This window comes from Cajanus cajan, chromosome 5 (genome assembly GCF_000230855.2).
Source record: "Cajanus cajan strain Asha chromosome 5, NIPB_CcT2T_4, whole genome shotgun sequence".
Lineage (NCBI taxonomy): Eukaryota > Viridiplantae > Streptophyta > Magnoliopsida > Fabales > Fabaceae > Cajanus > Cajanus cajan.
In genome coordinates, this window is record NC_138521.1 from 70,805,298 (window position 1) to 70,826,916 (window position 21,619).

The 21,619-nt window shown below is 34.4% G+C and overlaps 1 protein-coding gene across 4 annotated transcripts; it reads left to right on the forward strand.

Moving 5' to 3' along the window:
• Positions 1–4,993: 4,993 nt before the first annotated feature.
• LOC109807402 (nucleoside hydrolase 3) lies at positions 4,994–20,018 on the forward strand. Of its 4 annotated transcripts, none has more exons than XM_083075876.1 (12): positions 4,994–5,171; positions 12,060–12,239; positions 12,334–12,444; positions 12,594–12,926; positions 13,839–14,015; positions 14,099–14,383; positions 14,478–14,600; positions 14,742–14,939; positions 15,187–15,440; positions 15,708–15,909; positions 16,113–16,418; positions 16,558–17,018. In XM_083075876.1, the coding sequence occupies exons 1-12, from the start codon at positions 5,160–5,162 to the stop codon at positions 16,852–16,854; spliced, it is 2,478 nt and encodes an 825-aa protein (XP_082932002.1). In that variant the 5' UTR covers positions 4,994–5,159; the 3' UTR covers positions 16,855–17,018. The 4 variants fall into 4 exon arrangements, with proteins under 4 accessions (XP_082932002.1, XP_082932004.1, XP_082932001.1 ...); XM_083075878.1 differs by lacking the exons at positions 16,113–16,418; positions 16,558–17,018 and adding exons at positions 19,092–19,397; positions 19,537–20,018 and having other exon boundaries at positions 5,065–5,495; XM_083075875.1 differs by having other exon boundaries at positions 5,093–5,495.
• Positions 20,019–21,619: the final 1,601 nt, after the last annotated feature.

The following is a 21,619-nucleotide window of genomic DNA, read 5'->3' on the forward strand; positions in this document are numbered from 1 at the left end:
ATTTTTTTTAATTTTAATAAAAACATTTACTTTTTTAAATAAAAGTCAAATTTAATTACCAAAAAATATTTTTGATCTATGAATGGAAAATATTTTTTAATATCTTAAAATAATTCTATTCATATTTTTTTTAGGAGAATTCTATTCATGTTTAAAATAAACAATGACCAACTCGATTCTTTTATAAAAGTCGAGTCTTATAAAAACATAGTAAAATAAGATTCGACTAATACAATTAACTAAATTTTCCGATAAAAATTAACGATGGAAAAAATCGATGAATATTTCACCCTATCAAACGTAAATATAAATGGAAAAAAAAAAAAAAAACGTTAATGACCATCCCAATTTCTAATCCTTTTCTTTGCATTCAGTTTCCTTGGCAATCCAATCTTATAATAATGTCACATACTGTTTACGGTGGATTTCGTTTTATGGATCCTTTTTACTCGAACTAGCACGATTTCACGTTTCAATTTATGCGTGTTCGTGACATGACAGAATTGAAGACTTTCAGCGAAAAAATAAAATCGTACAAGTAAGAAATAGAGTTTTCATTAAATGGTAACAGAATTACAATTCGTAAGGGTAACGAAACGTGTTTAGAATGACTACACTACACTAGACTAGATTATGCTATGCTACGCTATGCTATGCTACTCCTAAAAAAGGAAAAAGAAAGGTGGTCGAGAAATCGTACCCAAAGTTGTCTCGTACGCACAGTATGCCTTATGCACAGGCTGCGGAGTGCATGTGAGGTATTGTGGGAATTAGATTTTCGACCCCCTGCTACGAGCATGGCTCGTTTAATTTATAGACAAAGATTTGGGAAAGGTAACTGTTTCTGACGTGCCCCGGAAGTGCATAACCGTTCTAAACTTCCACCTCGACCTCGTGGCTTATTCCCGGGCACGTCTTTGGATAACTCTTGGAACTGCTCATTAACTTCCCCAAACCGTTCTGCAGCCTTTGACACTTATCCCATGATTTACTTCAACCGCTCTTAAATCGTGTCTCCTTTAAGTTCTTCATTCTGAGAGGTTGCAAAGTGTGTTCGTGTATGTCCGGATTCTTGGGATTTCGAGTAACCAACGAAAAATATACTACTCGAGTGTTTCCTGATTTTTCTTGTACTTTGAGAGGTTGCGAGGCTGTGAGCCTTTCTCTTGAGCAGCGTCCTTCCTAGTTCAATAATTTCGAGAGTTTCTCGAAAAGTGTCTTCGTGTCCTTCCTGGTACAATGATTTCGAGAGTTTCACGAAAAGTGTCTTCGTGTCCTTCCTCAGAAACTTCTTTGCCATTTTCCGATCACCTAGGATTTAAAGCACCTCTGTATTTCGAGTGCCTCCGAATTCATTTTCCGGTACCAACAAATGCCCCCCTGGAAAACATTTGTTTCGAAGTAACTGAGAAAGAATGTTTTTCAACGCCTCAACTCTCTTTCTCTGATAAGACCCTAGAGCGTTGTACTCTTCGCGAGAATTAAATGCCTCTGACATCTTTTAATTCTGAATTTCTCATTTTCATACCAGCTGCTCCATTTTCTCGGGATGTTATCGAAATTCGTGAATCAACTTCTCTTGAACGTCCTGAGGTATGTTTTGTTGACTTTCGATTTTCCTCGAGCCTTCTCAGCTTTATAATTTTATAATTTCAGACTCCTCGAAAGCCTTAGTTGCTGATCTGTCAAACATAACGCTACATCTCGGGTAAAGCATAACTTTCCCGATCATCATCTTTCTTCCTCGAAAGAAAATCGAGCAAACTGTCCCTCTCTTTCGGATACATAGGTTCCTGCTCTTTCGCGAACTCATCTAAGAGCTCTTCCAGTTTTTTCCATCCGTAATAAGTTCGACAACTTCCTCTTCGTGCGCAACCAGGTCAGCCATATCGATTTCAAGCACATTACATTGATCCCCATAGAGAGAGGTTCCACATATCCTGCTTGTGTAGCGAATGGATCAGTATCAATTTTCATTTTCCTCTCCTCGAAAGCCAAACGACCATCAGTAATCGCTTTCTCGACCATATCCCTGAAATGTACACAATTGTTAGTCCAATGACCATACATGTTGTGTTGTGATACAATTTTTTTTTTGTTCAAAAGGAGGAATTTTATGATTTTCTGGAAGTATGATTTGCTTATCTTTCAGGGAAATATCGAATATTCTATCGACTTTTGTTATATCGAAACTATATTTTCTGTTTGATCCGGCCTCTATATCATTTTCCCCAGGTTTTAATAATTGGCATTGATAGGTTGGCCCAGGTTGCAATTCGGCTAAGTTCACTTCCATTTCTTCATTTAGAGATTCGAAATTATCATCGTTAACGTCCATATTGTCTAAATATGCTACTTTTTCTCTTCGAACAAACTTGTCAATTTTCTCAACCTTTCTTTCTGTGCTCGCATTTGTTCAATTCGTCTCACTTTCTCTGCTAATTGAGCCATATCTCTTAATTGTTCATTTATAAGTTTCTTTCGAATCGAAAAATCTAACCCAGTGGCAGCAATTTTTACCAACTCATGCTCAGGAATATTCGTGTAACATCGAGACTTTAGTTTCCTAAATCTATTCAAATATTCGTCCAATGTCTCATGACGTTGCCTCTTCATATTCATCAAATCAACTATGCTCACCTTGATTTCCTCTCGAAAATTTTTTTCGTGGAAACTCCTTTCCAATTGTGCCCAAGTAATAATCGAATTAGATGGCAAAGTCGTAAACCACGTAAAAACATGTTTGGTTAGTGAACTTGGAAAATATTTCATTTTCAAATATTCATTACCCACTAGGTCTCCACACTCGACTAGATATCTGGCTATGTGTTTTACGGTGGATTCACCTAACTCTCCTGCGAATTTTGAGAATTTCGGGACTTTCATCCCCCTGGGTAGCTCAGATTGGGTAATATAGTCAGGAAAGGCAGATACAAAGTAAGGGTGCTCATTTCGCCCCGTTTCAAATCCGTGCTTATTCAGTACCTTCTCGACTATATGATTCAAATTTTCCTCGACATTTCTCAGAGGTCCCCCTTGATTGAGATTGATACGATTTCTAATTTCTCGAATATTCATCTCATTGATGGTTGGATTTTCGAGGCCGTTCAGATTTACACTCGTATCTCTCGAGAGTCGATTATCATTAATTTTATCTCCTATTTTGCTCATCAGCTCGTATAGGGGTGTGAGTATGTTGTGCATTTGTGTAGACAACAAATTTACCATATCGTGGTTACTATGATCCATTTGTTGTCGAAGGGCTATCATGGCTTCATTGCTTATACCCGTGAGTATATAATTACTTTGTCGAACCAATGACCCTTCTTGGCTTGTGCCAACATGCTGGTGAGGATCGTGCATGATAAAGCTCATTCCATTTGGGACTGCATTATACCCATATGATGATATTTGCATTTGAGGATTGTGCCCAGAATATGGTATTGGCATTTCTACGCTTATGGGCTGGGTACTTCTCCAATTCGGAGGCATTCCCCATGGATGTTCGCGGGTAGCGTTCACCATTTCTTGTGACGCATTCAGAAATCCCGCGGAGTTCGGAATATTTACAGGAGGTGGAGACATTGCCCCCCTGGCTTCATTTGGCACATTTTCTTGATTTGTATTCCGATTTTCTCCATTACCCTGTTCTTCATTAAGCGCATCTCTTCTGCTGGATGTAGACATAGTTGTCCCACTTCTAAGTCTCATAAAAATAGAAGCACACACAAAACTAGTTCAATTAGTTCAATGAAGTTCACCAAACGAGTCCCACCGGGCGTGCCAATTTGTTTACGGTGGATTTCGTTTTATGGATCCTTTTTACTCGAACTAGCACAATTTCACGTTTCAATTTATGCGTGTTCGTGACATGACAGAATTGAAGACTTTCAGTGAAAAAATAAAATCGTACAAGTAAGAAATAGAGTTTTCATTAAATGGTAACAGAATTACAATTCGTAAGGGTAACGAAACGTGTTTAGAATGACTACACTACACTAGACTAGATTATGCTATGCTACGCTATGCTATGCTACTCCTAAAAAAGGAAAAAGAAAGGTGGTCGAGAAATCGTACCCAAAGTTGTCTCGTACGCATAGTATGCCTTATGCACAGGCTACGGAGTGCATGTGAGGTATTGTGGGAATTAGATCTTCGACCCCCTGCTACGAGCATGGCTTGTTTAATTTATAGACAAAGATTTGGGAAAGATAACTGTTTCTGACGTGCCCCGGAAGTGCATAACCGTTCTAAACTTCCACCTCGACCTCGTGGCTTATTCCCGGGCACGTCTTTGGATAACTCTTGGAACTGCTCATTAACTTCCCCAAACCGTTCTGCAGCCTTTGACACTTATCCCATGATTTACTTCAACCGCTCTTAAATCGTGTCTCCTTTAAGTTCTTCATTCTGAGAGGTTGCGAAGTGTGTTCGTGTATGTCCGGATTCTTGGGATTTCGAGTAACCAACGAAAAATATACTACTCGAGTGTTTCCTGATTTTTCTTATACTTTGAGAGGTTGCGAGGCTGTGAGCCTTTCTCTTGAGCAGCGTCCTTCCTAGTTCAATAATTTCGAGAGTTTCACGAAAAATATCTTCGTGTCCTTCCTCAGAAACTTCTTTGCCATTTTCCGATCACCTAGGATTTAAAGCACCTCTGTATTTCGAGTGTCTCCCAATTCATTTTCCGGTACCAACACATACACTCATTTGATTTTGAAGAATCATATCTTTCCAGGATTCCCCTTATCTCGAACACCAATTTAAAAGAATTATCTGGTGTCCCTCTCCAGTTTCATATTCCAAAATAAAGTGACTTTATACCTCCGCAATCGTCTTTATCTTTTAACCGATGAATGCATGCCAGCTAATGACTTATGGGACATTTCCATGTAATGACAACAGCCCCACTCCATCGGTTTACCTCGTCTATATCAGTTCAGGGAAGTCTAATGAAAGACAATCAATGTAACCAATATTGACTAGAGAATCACTGACCTTACCCCACTACCATTGTCCAAACTCTTTTAACTTGTCTATATCAGTTTAAGGGTTTAATAAGGATTATTTTTACACCTAAAGAGAAAACATATTTGTGATTTTGAAGCTAGCAATCTTCATTAAAGCATGCAAGAGATCACAAATTAGGCTGTTTCTTTATGCAAAAAAAGGTATACTTAATGGAAACATAGCTGAGTTCTCCATGAAAGATACTTAATCGATTTTCTTCCTCTTCTGATCACTGATAGTGATAGTGATATATATAGAAGAGAGAGGGAGATCCGTTTAATTAGGATATTGGATTCGAACACCGTAGAATGTGGGAGGCGAGAAGGTGGTGGTGTTGTGTGGCTCTAGCACTAATAGCAGCCAATGTGGGAGGTTCTGTGGAGGGTAGGGCTCATCGGATTCTGGTGGATACAGATGTTGGCACCGACGATTTATTTGCTCTTCTCTATCTCTTGAAGCTCAACACATCACAATTCAAATTGGAGGTAACAAATGCAGATCCACCATTTTCATTTTCACCCTCACCTCTTCATTTTTAAAACCATTAATTACTTCAAACCTAAATACTAGCTACCAAAATTAATTTTTCTTTTTCTTTTTAAATAAATACTAGTAAAAGATATGAGTATTTGTTTCCATGTCAACACCTACCCACTTCTCACCAACAAATTTTGAATTTTGACTTAAATCAATTTTCACTTTATTTTAAATAAATTCTTATACCTTTTTTCTTTGGGGTAAACAACAGTTGTTTATATTGCTTTTAAATATTTTAATAGTTTTTATTTATTAAAAAAAAAAAATTTATTCTCAAATTAACTTTTTTTCTTAATTTACGATTGCATCGTTCTCAAATTTTAATCCTCTTGACTTAGTCGGTTTCAGTTTATTTATTCTAAGTGAAGTCTTATACTTTGTTTTCGCAAATATAAGATGTTTATTTTTTTTTTCCCCACAAGTTCTTAAATTCAAATTCAAATCCAAATCTTATTAGTCATCTTAAAGGTTGTTTATATTTTTCTTAAATTATTTCAACCCTTTATATTTATTTTGAGTTTCCGTTCAAAATTTATTTTTATTTATTCGCAAATTAATCTTTTGACTTAATTTATGATCGCAACATTCTCAACTTATACTCCTCTGGTTCTCTCTTCTTCTTCTTCTTTTTTTTAATAAAATTTAAATTAAAAGTGTTTTTCTTTTACTTTTTTTATTTTAAAATTTTAATTATATGAATCGACCGAAAATGATAAATAACTATCTATTAGCGTTCATGTATTAATTCTTTTAAAGGTATTAGCTCCGCCCCACCAGTCCCCGTCAGTCACGCGCAAGTCTCCTGATGGAACTAGGTTGAAGAGGATTGATGTTCTTCAACAATTCCAACGTCCAAGACCTTTGCTCAATGAGGTTGTACACTTCAAATCAGCGGAAGCTCCTTGAAGAAATCTCCAATGGAGGAGAAGCACCTTTGAGGAGGTTCGGTTACCTCTTAGAGAGGTGAAGAAACTTGAGGAACCAAGCTTCTAGGAGAAGGAACTTTGAGAGAAAACCTAGGAGAAGGTTTCTCACGAATTTGACTCTTGAAAATGAGAGAGAAATCTAATTTCTAATTCTCATAAATGTCCAAAAGTGATTACAAGAGAGGGATTTACAAATATATAGGGTAAGGTAGCTTCTAGGAGAAGTTAACCTTAACCATGGTTCACTAGGAACCATGGTAAGGTGTAGCTAACCATCCATGGTTTCTAAAACTTGTAGGAGAAGCTAACATTGACCATGGTTCACTTAAGAACCATGGTAAAGTCAGCCCAACCTACCAAGGTTTAGAAACTTGGAAGAGAAGCTTCAAAAACTAAGAAGAGAGCTTACAAATTTCGGCCAAAGAGAAAGCACATTAGCTAGGTGGCCAAGGCTCCAATTTATCCTTTGAATTATTTCAAAAATTGTTGATTTGGTTTAGTTAGGTTCATCAAATGATGATGAGACCCAGCTAAATCAAATCTATGAAAAATTAGGAGAAAAATGAGTCTAATATGCAAAATTTTGCCTAGGCCCATCTCAGGCCCAATTTCTAAGCACACTCCCTAGCTTTGCTAAATGTCACCCCATTTTCTCTACTGAAAAAATACAAAATGAATGTATCAACTAGGGAGGTTAAATGGAGTCAAACTCTCCAAGTAACCTATCCCAAAATCAATATACAAACACTAGTTAAAAGTAAGTAAAGTGCCTCACAAATACAAATTTGGATTATATTATTTGTTGGATAGTTATGAAAAAAATTTGTCACAAGGAACCTTGAAGGTTCATATGTTATATCCAACAAATAATATATTCCATAAATTGAGTGCATTATTGACACAACTAAGGTAGGAAAAGTCCTTCACAAAAGAAGGCTATCTACTTTGGGCACTACTAAGGAAGTAGCATGAGAAGTAGAACTAGGTGAAGTCCACTTCTCTTTCACCAAATCTTGAAGTTGAGACTCTTTTTCTTTAAAAATAATGGGTTTATGAATCTCCTCCTCAAGACTAGTGGCAGAATGAGGGCAAGAGTTAAGATCTTTATGAATAAAGAGAATTTTTTTCATAGGATTTTTAGTACTAAAACAATTCTCTTTAGTCACAAATCCTTTAGAGGATATTTCTTCCTCTTTACTCTTCCCTGCACAAAGTTCTTTCTTTTTTTCTATTTCTTCTTTTCTTTTGATTTTCATTTGTCTTCTTCTTTTGTGTTTTCTCATGTCTTCTTTCAATTTTTCTTCTTCTTGTTTAAGAATTCTCAACTTCTCATCTAGGATAGCAAGTTTGGTTTCTCTTTCAATTTTCTCCTTCCATAGTTTAAGTGATTTTAGCTCTTTTGTTAATTAAGAAATGCTTTTAGGAGAGCTATCACTTCCACTATAGTTGGATTGTTGAGACATTTTAAACAACAAGATTTTTCTCTTCACACAAAAAATAGATTTTAAGAAAATAATGTTTTTGAAGTGCTTAGACTTGGCACTTAGAGGTCTAAGAGTACAAATTGAACTATGGAGGGAGGTGAGCTACTAAAGAGCCACTTAATAACCAAGCCTCTTCAAGTAAAAATCTCTAAACCCCCTTGTACGTTTGTCTTGCACAAAACAATTTTTAAGATATTTTTCAAAGAAAAATAACAAGCAAGTGCCTAAAGTGTACAATTAATCAATACTTGAAAACATAAATGGCAAGAAAACATAGATTGCATGAAAACTTAAATTGCTGAAAACATAAATTGCTTAAAACATAAATGACTTGAAAACTTAAAGACAAGAAAACATAAACTAGACGTTGAAAGCAATTAAACCTAGGTGAGAGCTTGAAAGGCACCAAAGACCTTCAAGGACCCTCTCACAAGTACTAAACGAAATTACTATGAGAACACTTAAGGAGAGATGGAGATACACCAAAGGCACTCCAAGACACTCCTTAATAAAGGCCTTGTACAAGAATGAGCAATTGAAAAATTTACAAAGATGAAATGTAAATTTACACCAAATGAAATGCAAATTCACATTCAAATGAAATGCAAATTTACACCAAATGAAATGTAAATTCACTTAAAGAAAAATTTAGTGGCTGCACCAAGAGTTTTAGAAACAATAAATCAGCCACTAATTTAGTGACAACTTTAGTGACGGATTTGGTATTGAAATTTTCGAAGAAAAATTTCCGTCACTAAATTTGTTACTAAATTCTTCACAAAATTTTCACAAAAATTTTGCTCCTTCTTTCTCCAATTCATCCACCTAGCTTGCAGCCTCTCAATGTGTTTCACTCCTCTTTAGAAGCAACCTTGATGATGGTTACTCCTAGTTGTTTAAATTTCCAAGAATCCAATCCAATGAGAAACAAGCTCCTAGGTTACCACCAAAGATCCTTCAATATTGGTTATCCTTGAGCTTGGCCTTCAACACCTTCCAAGAGGCACTCAACACACCTTAAGATGCTGGAATATTAGCACAAAAACTGAAAAGGAACAATTTATAATAGCTACACCAAATGGTAGAGTTAAATGAGACAAACTAGAAGGAATTCCACAAAAAGGTTACCACCAAAGATCCTTCAATATTGGCTATCCTTGAGCTTGGCCTTCAACACCTTCCAAGAGGCACTCAACACACCTTAAGATGCTGGAATATTAGCACAAAAACTGAAAAGGAACAATTTATAATAGCTACACCAAATGGTAGAGTTAAATGAGACAAACTAGAAGGAATTCCACAAAAAGACAAGCAACAATTAAGGCAAATTTAGAAAGCTAGCACACAAAAGATATCCTATCAAAGGCACTAGAATGGATTACAAAATAAAAGCTAAGATTAGAAACAAAAATAAGACACAAAATATGTGGCTGGACTAAAAATATTATAGGCAAGAACACACAAAAAACCGAGAGCTAGATATACAAATTTTTCACTCCTTTTTGGCTTTTTCTTTGCTATTTTCTTTCTTTTCTTTTTGCAAAAATATTTTTCACTTCTTTTTCTTTGATTAATCAGGAGTTTAAATGCCTTTTGAACACTTATAGGTCTCGACCTTAGGCTAGAAAAACTGCAGCAAAAATTTTCACACAAAACAAGAGGTGTTCACATGCATTTTGTAACTAGTGCTTCACAATTTTGTAGTGTTTTTAGGTCAAATTTTTAAGCACTCATTCTTTTATTTTTCTCATGCATTTAGAACACTTACACCTCTATTTTGTCTCTGTTTTAATGTTTCAAAAATTGCAATAGGTTTCAGCCACACAAAAGACTCAAGGAAAACCTAATAGGAATTAGTGTTTATGAATTTTTTTTGACAAAACTTTTAACAAGACATCATAGAAACCTAACTCTAGGAAATTTGCTAGAACTAATAGCAAATTATGAACTCAAATATGTAAAACAAAAGCACATATAGGTAAGGTTCAGATTCAATAAGAAAATACATAAAAATTTCGGACACAATCAACAAAAAAAAATTTAGGTCAAACAAGCTAGTCTAGGAAGTTTCAACAAGTAAAAGGACTACACATGACTTCTATGACAAAACAGGTGATTCAAAAACAAAATCTATGCTCAATGAATGTTGTCCAATCACGGACACATGTTATAGAATGGAGAGACTCAATCAAAACACAAAAACGCACATGCAAGGAACCTAGGCGCACCAAAACAAATTGATTCAAGAATTAGGAACAAGCAAAAATATGAATCAATTATTTTTCATGTGACAAATAGGATCCATCAAGATATGAACAAAATTAGATCCATACAGCAAACACACATTAAGACATAGAAAAGGAAGATTAGACAACACGGATTCAAGTAAAACAAGTTAGAAACAAAACCTCAAGAGCACTAGGCTCTAGATACCAAAAATGATGGAACTAGGTTGAAGAGGATTGATGTTCTTCAACAATTCCAACGTCCAAGACCTTTGCTCAATGAGGTTGTACACTTCAAATCAGCGGAAGCTCCTTGAAGAAATCTCCAATGGAGGAGAAGCACCTTTGAGGAGGTTCGGTTACCTCTTAGAGAGGTGAAGAAACTTGAGGAACCAAGCTTCTAGGAGAAGGAACTTTGAGAGAGAACCTAGGAGAAGGTTTCTCACGAATTTGACTCTTGAAAATGAGAGAGAAATTTGATTTCTAATTCTCATAAATGTCCAAAAGTGATTACAAGAGAGGGATTTACAAATATATAGAGTAAGGTAGCTTCTAGGAGAAGCTAACCTTAACCATGGTTCACTAGGAACCATGGTAAGGTGTAGCTAACCATCCATGGTTTCTAAAACTTGTAGGAGAAGCTAACATTGACCATGGTTCACTTAAGAACCATGGTAAAGTCAGCCCAACCTACCAAGGTTTAGAAACTTGGAGGAGAAGCTTCAAAAACTAAGAAGAGAGCTTACAAATTTCGGCCAAAGAGAAAGCACATGAGCTAGGCGGCCAAGGCTCCAATTTATCCTTTGAATTATTTCAAAAATTGTTGATTTGGTTTAGTTAGGTTCATCAAATGATGATGAGACCCAGCTAAATCAAATCTATGAAAAATTAGGAGAAAAATGAGTCTAATATGCAAAATTTTGCCTAGGCCCATCTTAGGCCCAATTTCTAAGCACACTCCCTAGCTTTGCTAAATGTCACCCCCTTTTCTCTACTGAAAAAATACAAAATGAATATATCAACTAGGGAGGTTAAATGGAGTCAAACTCTCCAAGTAACCTACCCCAAAATCAATATACAAACACTAGTTAAAAGTAAGTAAAGTGCCTCACAAATACAAAGGCAAAAAGTGAACCTATACAAAGAAACTATGTACAAACATATGAAAAGGTCTTTAAGATCATCCCATTCCTCTTGGTTCTTTTAGGATATCACCTCTTGGGTTCCTTGACCTTGGCCATAGTCTATCATCTCCCCTCGACCAGCCCCATCTGGTGAGCACCGCTCAGCCCCACCAGAATCCTCATCCTAGGTGGAACTTTGAGAGAGAGAGAGTGAAGGGCGAGAATGAGAAATTTGAGAGAGAAGAAAAAGAGACATTGAAGGAAGGTGATAAACAAAAAATGAATTATGTAATTTTTTTTATTATGTAATTCTTCTTATTATTGTAATTTTTTTATTATAAAATTTCTTTTTTATTATTATTTATATTTATATATTATTCATAATAATTAATTTTATAAAAATTTATCATAAAGTGTAGTATGAGATACCAAAAAAATGTACTATGAATTGTAAAAAAGTAAGGATATTTATAAGTAATTTTTATTGGAACAAAAATTATAAAAATATAATGAGTTGTTTATGAGTGATGTGACACAGTGAGACCCATTTAAAGTGGTTGGAAGTTGCTTATATCTAACTCATTGTAAATGTTCTTAGAAAAGTATCCATAATTTTATGACAGGTGAGTTTGCATATTTTGATCGGAAGTTTGTTTCTCCCGGCATTTTCAATTAAATGCTTTGTTTATAACCTTACTAGAAGAAATTATTGATCGGATATTTTTAATGTGGATGTGGTGGGAATATTTTTAGGGCATCACGATCAATGCAAATACTTGGACGAGTGCTGGGCATGCTGTTAATCAAGTTTATGATCTACTTTACATGATGGGACGAGATGATGTTGCTGTTGGAGTTGGAGGTGAGGGTGGAATACTAGCAAATGGTACCATTCTCCCTAATGTCGGTGGATATCTTCCAATTATAGAACAGGTTCTTGTCGTCTTCTAATTTCTAAACCTTAAAGTACACAAAAAAATATTTTTGTCTTGCTTGATAATGAAATGGTAATTCATCATCGTATCAGGGAATGACAACAGTGGGAGGTTGCAGATACAGGAGGGCCATTCCTGTGGGCCTTGGAGGGCGCTTAGACATCGATGCCAACTATGGTATCAGGAAAGCTTTCCTACCGCAGGTACAAACATAATACACTATTAATATTAATATTTTTTAATAATTATATTATTCATAAAATACTTATTTATTTTCTCGATAATTAATTTATGTTATTATGTTTTTTTATTATATTTATTCAACATTTGATTTAAAGTATCATGAAATTAGGGAAGTAGGAAATACACTCCACTGCAACAAGCAACTTCTCAGGAAGTGTTGATTGAAAAAATATCTGAGGGCCCTATAACTCTGCTTGTGATTGGAGCACACACGAACATTGCAATTTTCCTAATGAACAACCCACACCTAAAGAAAAATGTGGAGCATATTTATATAATGGGTGGTGGTGTAAGGTCAAGCAATCCAACAGGTTGTTGCCCCAAAAATGCTACATCTTGTGTGCCTCGCCAGTGTGGTGACCGTGGCAATATGTTCACAGATTATAATACAAACCCTTATGCAGAGTTCAATATATTTTCAGACCCCTTTGCAGCATACCAGGTCAGACATTTTAAATTTAATATATTGTAAATCCTTACCGTTGTTGTTCTATATACTGTTACTCCATAACTAATAAAATACACCTTTAGTTTCATAACAATATTGTTTACTTTCCCTTGATATCAACTGCAATCAACTTGATACTCTTCTTTAAGGTTCAGATTTAAGTACATTGCGATAAAAAGAAAAATGGTTTTATGGATAGGCCGGTTTATTTGTGTATTTTTAAGGAATTTTTTTTTGGTGTTGCTGTAATTTAAAACATGATTTAAAAAACTACAATAATTAAATATTTGATTTAATAAATAAAAACTCAAAAATTATTTCAACGTTTTTTAAAAATTTGAAAAAGTAGCATTTGGAAAAAAATATTATAGAAGGTTTATGAGAAAGTATGCTATGCAAAAATTATTTAATAGATTGATAATATAGAAGATTTTACATTTACATTCACGGTGGATAGCTATTAAATTTTATGATTATTTATTTTTAAATATATTCAAGACTTACATATATTTTTAATCTCTCAAATTTAAGATAAATTTATTTTTGATCCTTCAAATTTAAAATTATTATTTTTAATTTTTATAATTTTGAAAAATTATGTTTTACTTCTTCAAGTTATCAATAACATATATAAAAGTAACAAATTAAGACGGTTATTCACTAACATGAATATCAATGAATAGATTTTATACGATAATGTTTAATAAATTTGTAACAAAATTTAAATATAAAAATTAAAATATAATTTTTTGAAATTATATAAACTAAAAATAATAATTTTAAATTTGAGGAAGTAAAAATAAATTTATCTTAAATTTAATGATTAAAAAATTTAAGCCTATATTCAAATACTGCATCAAGAAAAGTGTGTTCATGACATAAAAAAAAGTATGTCCTGGTTTTTAGGTGATTCATTCTGGAATTCCTGTCACCCTTGTTCCTCTTGATGCAACAAACACAATCCCCATCAACGAAGAATTCTTTGATGTATTTGAAAAGAGTCAAGACACATACGAGGCACAGTACTGTTTCAAATCCTTGAAAATAGCTCGTGATACTTGGTTTGACAACGAATTCTATTCGGTAATTTCTTTGTAACAATTTAACATCCATTTGTTTGATGAATCACAAAGTAACTGATATTCATAACAACTCGTTGCTAGCAGAGTTATTTTATGTGGGACTCTCTCGCAGCTGGTATAGCGGTCTCAACCATGAGTAAACCCAATAACTTTGAAAGAGAAAATGAATTTGCTGAAATGGAGTATATGAACATAACTGTAATTACTTCAAACAAACCTTATGGCGTATCTGATGGCTCTAACCCTTTCTTTGACGACCGAAAAGTTCCTAAATTCAATCTAGAAAAAGGTGGGGTGCATAGTGGTCATATTCAACATGGACTTAGAGATCCACTTTGCTTTGTGAAGAATGGGAAAGGGAAATGTCAGGTAACTGTTACTCTCCCTTTTATATAGCAACTTTAATTTGTTAGCTACACATTCACTCGTACCTTAACGTGTTATGCTGTAACATTTTCTATAGGATGGGTACACAGCAGAGGTAAGTGGTCCAGACTCAGTGAGGGTACTCGTTGCCACAAAAGCAAAGCCTAACAAGGATGTTGGAAGCTCACTTGACAGAGAATTTTTCAAAAGCTTCTTGAATGTATGTTTACCTTTTCAGTATATTATTCAAACTTATTCAAGATATGGCACGCGAGAAAAAAGAGCAATTACATGATAAATCGACTCGGACAAAAAAACAATTACTAAATGTTTATGAATCTTTTTTTTTGTTGGGTAAAAGGTTCTAAAGCGTCCACAAAATGCTGGGAGGTTCAACTTCACCACACAGTTTCCTAACTACAGAGAAGTAACTTACAAGCCAAATTTTCAAAATAAAACACTGGGGAAACCTGTTGTGTTTGACATGGACATGAGTGCAGGCGATTTTCTAGCTCTATTTTACCTCCTAAAAGTGCCGGTTCAAGTAATCGACCTTAAGGTATTTGATTTTTTTCATTTTTTTTTATTATTTCTTTAAATTTAATTGTTCTACATTAAACCAAATATTGACACTAAGATAGGAAAAGTTGCGCAAATGATTTCTTTTTATGATTTTAGCTCAAACAGGAATTTTTCTACTGTTAAGTTGGGGACTTACGTTACTTTCTACCTTACACTTGAAAATCCAAGTTCTGTTATGATGAAAAATATACCGATTGCACTCACAGAAACATCTTTGGATTCAGGCAATCATTGTCAGCCCTACTGGATGGGCTAGTTCAGCAACAATAGATATCATCTATGACATACTTCACATGATGGGTCGTGACGATATCCCAGTTGGTCTAGGAGATGTTTTTGCAACGAATCAGTCAGATCCAATATTCTCAGCTGTTGGAGAATGCAAGTATGTTAAGGCCATTCCTCATGGAAGTGGGGGGTTACTCGACTCTGACACTCTTTATGGTCTTGCTCGTGATCTACCACGCAGCCCAAGAAGGTGCTTTCAATTACTTTTATGGATTTAAATTGCTCACAAGCATTACAATGCATCAGAAGATAGTATAATGGAATATATATGTCATGCAGACATGAATTAGACAGACTATCTCGTAATGAAATTGATATTGCAAGATAAATCTAAAATGGACCACGCCATTGTGAACTCACTCCTATAGCTTTATCACTAATAATTGTTACTTATGTTTTATGAAGTACTCCAGTGTTTGTTACTAGCAATTGACCAACACATTAAGAACCATTTCAGGTATACAGCAGAGAATTCTGTGAAGTTTGGGGCTCCTCGGGATACGGATCACCCTGAACTAAGACAGCCACTAGCCATGGAAGTTTGGGAGTCTATATTGAAAACAACTAAACCCAAGTCTAAGATTACAGTATTAACCAATGGACCCTTGACTAATCTGGCAAAGGTTGTATCAATGAAAAACATGAGCTCTAGAATTGAGGTGAGTCATAGTATATATAAATTTGTTATCATCTATTTGAAATAGTTATATATTTCAACAAAAAAATCAGCTGCTATGAAAGTGGAATAGAGAGTCACTAACCCCAGAAAAAAAATAATAATTCTGGTCATTTTGGTAAAATTAGCCAAATGGAAACACTTATTGTACTGATAGCATGGAATAAAAATTCCAAAACGTTGCAGGAGATCTATGTAGTCGGGGGACACATAAGCATCAATGCAAATGACAAGGGAAACATCTTTTCAGTTCCTTCCAACCAATATGCAGAATTCAACATGTTCCTTGATCCTTTAGCAGCCAAGACAGTGTTTGAATCAAAAGTTAGCATGACACTCATTCCACTGAGTACACAGCGCAGAGTAAGTTCGTTTCCAAGCATCATAGGCGAGTTGCGAAGGACACCAAGAACACCCGAGGCTGTGTTTTCCGAGCGTCTATTGTCAACTCTATACCGTTTAAAGCGAACCCATTACAGATATCAGCATATGGTATAATTTTATTTTATTTTTTCTAGCTTAGTCCTCTTTCACATTATAACTTCACTAGTTATGCAAAAACTTCATTATTGCTTGTGGCATAAAAAGGAGAATAACCAACTTTAACATGATGTCTCTTTTGTGTTTGTAGGACACATTCTTGGGGGAAATTCTTGGTGCAGTTGTGTTGGGTGATAGGCGTTCAGGTCTTGATCCAAAGTTTAAGGTGAAGGAAGTTAAAGTGTTGGCTGATGGTGATGAATGGAGTGATGGAAGAATTGTGGTGGATGAGAAAGGTGGAAAATTAGTGAGAATTTTAAGCAGTGTGGATGGGAAGGCATATCATAGTTTGTTTGCAAAAAAGCTTGGCTATGAGGAGCAATCAGCTAAGATTGGAAGCTTTAAGGACCAACAGAGAAAATGGAGTTATCATCACAACGAAAACTAGACACTACCTCTGAAGCCATCTTGATCATATCAAAGGGTGATAGTGCATCACAATGTCTTAAGTTCAAGCTATTCACATATGCCAATTGTTAACTTACAAGTTATTTAATCAAATAATAAGATTATTTACCAAAATAAAAGTATTTATTAAACAATTTTATTTTATTAATTTATACCATTTATCTATGCACTATTTGAAGCAGTGTAAGTTTATAATTTTATATCAATTATATTTTTTCCTTAATATTATACCAGTTATCTTACAAAATCATTTATTTATCAGTATACAACTATTTTAGTTATTACGCTATTTTTTTTAATTTTAATAAAAACATTTACTTTTTTAAATAAAAGTCAAATTTAATTACCAAAAAATATTTTTGATCTATGAATGGAAAATATTTTTTAATATCTTAAAATAATTCTATTCATATTTTTTTTAGGAGAATTCTATTCATGTTTAAAATAAACAATGACCAACTCGATTCTTTTATAAAAGTCGAGTCTTATAAAAACATAGTAAAATAAGATTCGACTAATACAATTAACTAAATTTTCCGATAAAAATTAACGATGGAAAAAATCGATGAATATTTCACCCTATCAAACGTAAATATAAATGGAAAAAAAAAAAAAAAACGTTAATGACCATCCCAATTTCTAATCCTTTTCTTTGCATTCAGTTTCCTTGGCAATCCAATCTTATAATAATGTCACATACTGTTTACGGTGGATTTCGTTTTATGGATCCTTTTTACTCGAACTAGCACGATTTCACGTTTCAATTTATGCGTGTTCGTGACATGACAGAATTGAAGACTTTCAGCGAAAAAATAAAATCGTACAAGTAAGAAATAGAGTTTTCATTAAATGGTAACAGAATTACAATTCGTAAGGGTAACGAAACGTGTTTAGAATGACTACACTACACTAGACTAGATTATGCTATGCTACGCTATGCTATGCTACTCCTAAAAAAGGAAAAAGAAAGGTGGTCGAGAAATCGTACCCAAAGTTGTCTCGTACGCACAGTATGCCTTATGCACAGGCTGCGGAGTGCATGTGAGGTATTGTGGGAATTAGATTTTCGACCCCCTGCTACGAGCATGGCTCGTTTAATTTATAGACAAAGATTTGGGAAAGGTAACTGTTTCTGACGTGCCCCGGAAGTGCATAACCGTTCTAAACTTCCACCTCGACCTCGTGGCTTATTCCCGGGCACGTCTTTGGATAACTCTTGGAACTGCTCATTAACTTCCCCAATATTCTCAGCTGTTGGAGAATGCAAGTATGTTAAGGCCATTCCTCATGGAAGTGGGGGGTTACTCGACTCTGACACTCTTTATGGTCTTGCTCGTGATCTACCACGCAGCCCAAGAAGGTGCTTTCAATTACTTTTATGGATTTAAATTGCTCACAAGCATTACAATGCATCAGAAGATAGTATAATGGAATATATATGTCATGCAGACATGAATTAGACAGACTATCTCGTAATGAAATTGATATTGCAAGATAAATCTAAAATGGACCACGCCATTGTGAACTCACTCCTATAGCTTTATCACTAATAATTGTTACTTATGTTTTATGAAGTACTCCAGTGTTTGTTACTAGCAATTGACCAACACATTAAGAACCATTTCAGGTATACAGCAGAGAATTCTGTGAAGTTTGGGGCTCCTCGGGATACGGATCACCCTGAACTAAGACAGCCACTAGCCATGGAAGTTTGGGAGTCTATATTGCAAACAACTAAACCCAAGTCTAAGATTACAGTATTAACCAATGGACCCTTGACTAATCTGGCAAAGGCTGTATCAATGAAAAACATGAGCTCTAGAATTGAGGTGAGTCATAGTATATATAAATTTGTTATCTATCTAACCCACTTACTAACTCATCAATATTAAATTTTATATACATAAATAATTTATTAATTTATTTTACCTTAATTATGAAAACAATTATTAAATAAATAAAAAAATTAAATTTACACTATAGTATAAATTATTGATCATAAATAAAAAAATTAACCCGGTCGGGTAGCCCGGCCTACCCCGGGTTCCAAATCTATTTGAAATAGTTATATATTTCAACAAAAAAATCAGCTGCTATGAAAGTGGAATAGAGTCACTAACCCAGGAAAAAAAAAAATCTGGTCATTTTGGTAAAATTAGCCGAATGGAAACACTTATTGTACTGATAGCATGGAATAAAAATTCCAAAACGTTGCAGGAGGTCTATGTAGTGGGGGGACACATAAGCAGCAATGCAAATGACAAGGGAAACATCTTTTCAGTTCCTTCCAACCAATATGCAGAATTCAACATGTTCCTTGATCCTTTAGCAGCCAAGACAGTGTTTGAATCAAAAGTTAACATGACACTCATTCCACTGAGTACACAGCGCAGAGTAAGTTCGTTTCCAAGCATCATAGGCGAGTTGCGAAGGACACCAAGAACACCCGAGGCTGTGTTTTCCGAGCGTCTATTGTCAACTCTATACCGTTTAAAGCGAACCCATTACAGATATCAGCATATGGTATAATTTTATTTTATTTTTTCTAGCTTAGTCCTCTTTCACATTATAACTTCACTAGTTATTCAAAAACTTCATTATTGCTTGTGGCATAAAAAGGAGAATAACCAACTTTAACATGATGTCTCTTTTGTGTTTGTAGGACACATTCTTGGGGGAAATTCTTGGTGCAGTTGTGTTGGGTGATAGGCGTTCAGGTCTTGATCCAAAGTTTAAGGTGAAGGAAGTTAAAGTGTTGGCTGATGGTGATGAATGGAGTGATGGAAGAATTGTGGTGGATGAGAAAGGTGGAAAATTAGTGAGAATTTTAAGCAGTGTGGATGGGAAGGCTTATCATAGTTTGTATGCAAAAAAGCTTGGCTATGAGGAGCAGTCAGCTAAGATTGGAAGCTTTAAGGACCAACAGAGAAAATGGAGTTATCATCACAGTGAAAACTAGACACTACTTCTCTCTCACAATAGATCCAAACTTTCTTGTTTCATATCGGAAATGACATGCTTTTGTTTTTCTTCTTTGCTTTTCTCCTTGTCTACTCTCAAGAATATGCAAAAAGATCGACCTCTGAAGCCATCTTGATCATATCAAAGGGTGATAGTGCATCACAATGTCTTAAGTTCAAGCTATTCACATATGCCAATTGTTAACTTACAAGTTATTTAATCAGATAATAAGATTATTTACCAAATAAAAGTATTTATTAAACAATTTTATTTATTAATTTATACCATTTATCTATGCACTATTTGAAGCAGTGTAAGTTTATAATTTTATATTAATTATATTTTTTCCTTAATATTATACTAGTTATTTTACAAAATAACTTATTTATCAGTATACAACTATTTTAGTTATTATGCTATTTATTTTTAATTTTAATAAAAACATTTACTTTTTTAAATAAAAGTCAAATTTAATTACCAAAAAATATTTTTTATCTATGAATGGAAAATATTTTTTAATATTTTAAAATAATTCTATTCATATTTTTTTAGGACAATTCTATTCATGTTTAAAATAAACAATGTCCGACCGAAATTCAACTCGATTCTTTTATAAAAAAAATATAGTAAAAATAATTCAACTCGATTCTTTTATAAGAAATATAGGAAAACCCTAAACTCTAAACCCTAAACTCTAAAAGTAAGATTCGACTAATACAATTAACTAAATTTTCCGATAAAAATTAACGATGGAAAAAATCGACGAATATTTCACCCTATCAAACGTAAATATAAATGAAAAAAAAACAACATTAATGACCATCTCAATTTCTAATCCTTTTCTTTGGGTTAAAACCCTTATTTGATCCCTTATAATATTTTTTTTTTCAATTTAGTCTCACTTTAATTTTTGTTTCAATTTGGTCCTTAATAGTTTAAATTATTGCAATTTGAGACTTCCGTGCAAATGATTTAAACGGAGTTAATTGTTGGTCACGTGGATGCTAGGTGGATGCCACGTAGATGTCACGTAGATGCGTAAGTGGATGCCAAATTTCTTAAATACACCTGGAACCAGAACGGCTCGTTCTGAAACCAGAACGGCCCATTCTGGTTACACTATTGGTGTGTTAATTTTGTACCTAGAACGGGCCGTTCCAGATGCAAAATTAACACACCATTAGTGTAACTAGAACGGGTCGTTCTGGTCCAGAATGGTCGATGATTGTAGTTCACAGTTGTGAATCGTACAAGGAAAAAGATCCAAGGTACAAAACATTTCAAACACTAGATTTGGTAATATTGTCAATGGGGATTGATAACTTCAATTGCTAAACATTTGGGCTATACAGTGTATCATTAAGGACGATGCAGTGTATCTAAGGACAATGGTAGCAAGTTTTATTTAATTGTTAGTCAAACTGGAGTGAACCACTTACTATTAAATTGACATTATACAGTCAAGGATGAAACGAAACGGTGTTTCTCCTTGAAGTCATTGACGATGTACCCCAACAATAACAACCCGTTCTTGAGGAGGTACAACCTGAATTTTTGTGGTTTAGGGTTTCCCTTCAGCGTTACCTAGATGATTTCCTTTCTCAGTAATTTCTTTGAACTTTTTTAATATATGTTATGTTTTGAATTTTTGTTTTCAGTTTCTGAACCATATTTCTGTCTTTGAATTTATGATATGTTATGAATTTTTATTTTCAATTTTTAAATCACACTGTGGCATTGTGGTCAACGTATGCATGAAGCTGGCGTTCTGGAACGGACCGTTC

What these genes read in the sequence shown, in the direction of transcription:
- LOC109807402 (XM_083075878.1), top strand. Translation starts at nt 5,319, where the DNA reads ATGTGGGAGGCGAGAAGGTGGTGGTGTTGTGTGGCTCTAGCACTAATA. An exon ending in TTGACAACGAATTCTATTCG is followed by an intron (nt 14,016 to 14,098) that starts GTAATTTCTTTG and finishes CGTTGCTAGCAG; the next exon opens with AGTTATTTTATGTGGGACTC. An exon ending in ATTACAGATATCAGCATATG is followed by an intron (nt 19,398 to 19,536) that starts GTATAATTTTAT and finishes TTGTGTTTGTAG; the next exon opens with GACACATTCTTGGGGGAAAT.